The 4,707-nt window shown below is 35.8% G+C and overlaps 1 protein-coding gene across 1 annotated transcript; it reads left to right on the forward strand.

Moving 5' to 3' along the window:
- LOC111398334 lies at nucleotides 1–710 on the forward strand. The gene is made up of 2 exons (XM_023025250.1): nucleotides 1–107; nucleotides 344–710. The coding sequence occupies exons 1-2, from the start codon at nucleotides 1–3 to the stop codon at nucleotides 708–710; spliced, it is 474 nt and encodes a 157-aa protein (XP_022881018.1).
- The last annotated feature ends 3,997 nt before the right edge of the window (nucleotides 711–4,707 follow it).

Below are 4,707 nucleotides of genomic sequence, written 5' to 3' on the forward strand. Positions count from 1 at the left end.
ATGGGGATCGAACATTGGGCACAATCACACTTCCCAGGACGTCAATACAACGTGATGACGTCGAACAATGCAGAGTCGCTTAACGCTTTATTCAAGAAAGATCGAGAGTTACTAATTCTCGCAATGATTGAGAACATTCGTGACAAGCTACAACAGTGGTTTCATGATCGACGTAAGGAATCACAGAGTTGTACAAGTGTGCTAATCCCGGCTCAGGAAGATAAACTCTTCAAAACTCTAGATGTGGGGAGAAAGGTATATGTAGAACCACTGGATCAGTTTCGCTTCTCCGTGAGATGTGCATGTAATTTCGGATACATCATTATCATTTGTGCACGTGTAGACAGTTTCAGTTGGAGAGTTTTCCGTGTACATATACAGTGACAGTGGCTATGCATAGAGGATTTTCACCACACATCTTATGCAGTGCATATTACATAACTGATTATTGGAGAGCAGCGTATATGGAGACAATATTTCCTGTACCAAACGAAGTCGAGTGGGAAGTTCCCGACCACATTCTCCCACTGAATAACTTGTTGCCTCCAACAGTTGGACCATGTACTCCTGGACGTACACGTATGTCTAGAATACCATCTATCGGAGAGTTTTTCCAGCCTCGTAAGTGCGGTAGTTGCGGTGCAACAGGGCATACTAGAAGATATTGTACAAGTCAGATTCCTCTGCATGACAGTGTAACTGAAGTGTAATTTTACATTTGTTAATAATTATTGACAATGTAATTATTTATAACATTATCATTAATTATTTATGCATATTATTTATGTTAATTGTTAAATTTAGTTTTTTTATTTAAACATTTCATTCATTAGTTTCATTTGTTACCCACATTATTTATGTATACTATTTAAACATTTCATTCATTAGCCCCCGGGTATCCCCTGCACGGGCACCCCCACATTCTCAGGTATCCCCTCTATCTCGGGTGACGTCCTCTCGGGTACCACCTCAACCTCCACTACCCTTTCTTCCTTTGGTACCCCCACGGCATCCTCGGGTACCCTCTCCTCCTCCAGTATCCTCTTCGTCTCTTCCGTCCCCATTGTGTCATTAAAAAATGAATCGAATGCAGCAACCGATGGCCACGATGAGTTAACATACCCCATCTGACTCCTTCCCCCGTGATAACCATCGACCCCTCCGTCATGATAGCCGCTAGCCCCTCCGTCCCAATAGCTGCCAGTTCTTCCGTCACCCTCTCCATTCCAGTACCGACTTGTCGCTCCGCCATCTCCTCCCAAACTCGGCCCTGACCCAAGGCCAACTAGGCAATGGCCTTGGGCCTCAACATTCTAGGGACCTCCAAGAAAAAAGAAAGGGAAATTTTCCAATGTATCCTACAAAAAGGAAGAAATTCTAAAATTATGAAGATTTTATTCCCATAATACTTGAATTTTGGGTTAAATTTTCATAACAATTGGAATCTATGTATAGCGTTAATTAAGGAAACTAACCCTGACTCCGCATAAATGGAAAATCTTTCAAAACAATTCCATAATAATTGGTCAAATTGAATATGACAATAAATTCGTGTAATTAAGCCTAAATTTGGGAAGATCGGATTTCCATAACAATTGGAACCCATATATATAGTTCTTGTACTTCTAAGTATTATTTCGTCATCTATTATTTATTTATAAATATTTAATTTAAGTATTGATTGGTATATAATATACATTTATATATCATCATGTAATATATATTTATGGGATTTTGAATAGTTGCTCAAAAACTCTATCGGATGTACAAGAGATCAAGACACTATGTCGAACCATGATTCAACAAGATGATAATCCAATTTTGATATTTTGCTATTTAGTTTTTAAATGTTAAAAAATAGTGAAAACATGTGTAGTGTAACATGGTTTCATATTCTATTTTATTCCATAAGTTTCTTTGTATGTTATACACCAATATGTTACAGTTGCTTTCTCAAATGGCGAATTCAACAACTTATATCATATTCCTACATAGTAATGCAAAGATTTATTATTAATTAGTAAAAAATGCAAAATAATACATCGTTTCACAGCATGTTTAGCCCCTGTTTGGCCCCCATTTATTGGTAATGAAAATGGGTGGAATAGTATTTTATTGAAAAATGAGTGGTTGAAAAAGAAGGAAAAAATTTTGATTTACTTGTAATATTATTTGATGAAAGATTGTATGGTTGAAAATAGGAGAGAGAAAAATATAATCTAATGGAATGTAATTTAATGGGGGCCAAACGGGGGCTTAATTCCATAAGGTATATTGTCTGTTATCGTATGTTAGTGTTTTTTCTGGAAGATGTGAACACAATAACATATCGTGTTTTGATATGTATAAGGGTCTCATAATTATTAGTCGCCTAGGGTCTCAAATTTCTTAGGGCCGGCCTTGTCTCCTCCATCCTCATAGTTGCTCGTCCCACGCAGGCATGCTATGTCGCCACGTATCGCTGCAATCTCAGTATGAGGCCTTCTAACCCAGCTCGTAATATCGCGACATCATATTGTAACTCTGCCAAATCTCCATACCTGGCTCGTAGCGTCGCGACATCATCCAATAACTCTACCATGTTTCCTCTCATCTCCGTCAGGAGTTCAAACAAATCAATCGTAGAAACACGGTGACTAGGTGTAGGAGGTGATACTGGACGGCCCTCCTGAAAAAATAACTGTTACAAATGAATAACACAAAAATTGAAAGGACAATGAATAAATTATTTTTAAATAACGTACTCTAGCTTGATCGATGCTGGACTCAGTTATCTGAACCTCTGGTGTAGCTGGACGTGATCTTCTCGACGGAGGTGACATCCTCGACGTAGGTAATACTGAACGACTCTCCTGAAAAATAAATATTACAAGTGAAGCACTTAATTACAAGATCAAAGCGATATTATACAAATCATGCACAGTAACATACCCTGTCTTGATCCACTATGGACTCAGGCATCTGATCGTCATGCATAGTCGGAGCAGACAATTCGTGAATATAAAACTGACTCTCCTCCTCGATCGACGGTGCAACTCAATGAGAACTTCAAACTGACATTTTGACATTCACAGTTAATAACTATGTATTAAGATTGTAAAAGGACATACAACATAAATTGCAAATGTATAATATGTACCTCTTGATAATTGTCTGGCAAGCGACTTGTCTTGTGCTCGCCAGTGATGCATCCGAGGCAGCGTGTCTTCCCTCTCCTCGCATACCAACTGGCCAAGATGGGGACAATCTCGTACACCCATATCTGTAGCAATTACAATTATGATGTATAGAATTCAAGGAAAAAAGCGTAGGTAATTCATTAATTTAAACATATACATGCAGCGCTAGTGGTGGTCCATATACATCGTACTTGCGCTCGGGCTTATCCCCTTTAGGCATCGAAAATCTCCTCCTGAACACAGAAAACATCTCCGGCCCCATGGGTAGTTGTTGAAAGCATCAATATCATCAACAACCTCCAAATGGAAAATGTCAATCGATGCATTCTTATGATGACATTGGAGTACGCTCTCGATGATAAGCACCAAGCCCAGCTTCAGCCTGTCAGACATCTGATCACATCTCCTTAATGCATCTCCCAACTGCGCTAGAGTAATTGTCGTCTGTCCACGAAAATATTCATTCAACAACCTCTTGTTCCTCGAAACACAGGCCCTCGCCTCTTCTTCGTTCGTACATCGCAATCCAGTGATAAGGGCAAACTCAAATATGAAAAACGTCGCTACCTTGCCTCCAAGATCAAAATAGAGGGCGTCTCCATCAATTGGCTTCAACAACTGACAAAGCAGGGCATCGAGCAGCTGCCCAGACCACTGTACATCACGCAACGAATACAATGACTATAAGCATGATCGGCGTAATATGTCCGCGTGCTCGTCATCCAGCAAATCTAATACCAAAGTGAAGCTGGTAAAGTTACAATTAGACGTAACTTTACCAGAGATCTGTCTGACAGCGTTGTCCAGATGATATTACATCTTGCAAAATTTCAAATATTAGAACCCTATGTAAATGATGTTTGATAAACCAAAATTTTTATTGATAGGTAATTGATAAATAAAAATATTACAAAAATAAATTAACACACTGATACTATATGTAATAATCAACCGATAACGAAATAAAGGAAATGAACATAAATTATTATTTTTTGTTGATTGATATTTTAATTTCCTAATTTAATTGCTTATTTTTATTATTTTACAAATGTTTAAATATTTAATTATTTTCCTAACACTTAATTTAATTTTTTATTTTTAATTACTGTTTAAATACTTATTTTAATTTTTTATGCATATTGCTTATTTCATATTTACAAATTTATTTTAATTACTTTGCAAAAAATTAATTTGATTGATATTTTAATTTCCTAATTTAATTGCTTATTTTTTTTATTTTATAAATGTTTAAATTCTTTATGTATATTGCTTATTGAATAATTAATTATTTCTTTTAATTATTTTACTAACACTTATTTTGATCGTTTATTTTAATCTTTTAATTGCTTATTTTAATTATTTTACTAACACTTAGTTTAATTTTTTATTTTTAATTAATGTTTAAATACTTATTTTAATTCCTTATGCATATTGCTTATTTGATATTTAAAAATTTATTTAAATTGCTTTGCAAAAAATTAATTTGATTGATATTTTAATTTTCAAATTTAATTGCTTATTTTTATCA

The sequence above is a fragment of the Olea europaea genome, chromosome 8 (genome assembly GCF_002742605.1).
Source record: "Olea europaea var. sylvestris chromosome 8, O_europaea_v1, whole genome shotgun sequence".
In the NCBI taxonomy this organism is placed as follows: Eukaryota; Viridiplantae; Streptophyta; class Magnoliopsida; order Lamiales; family Oleaceae; genus Olea; species Olea europaea.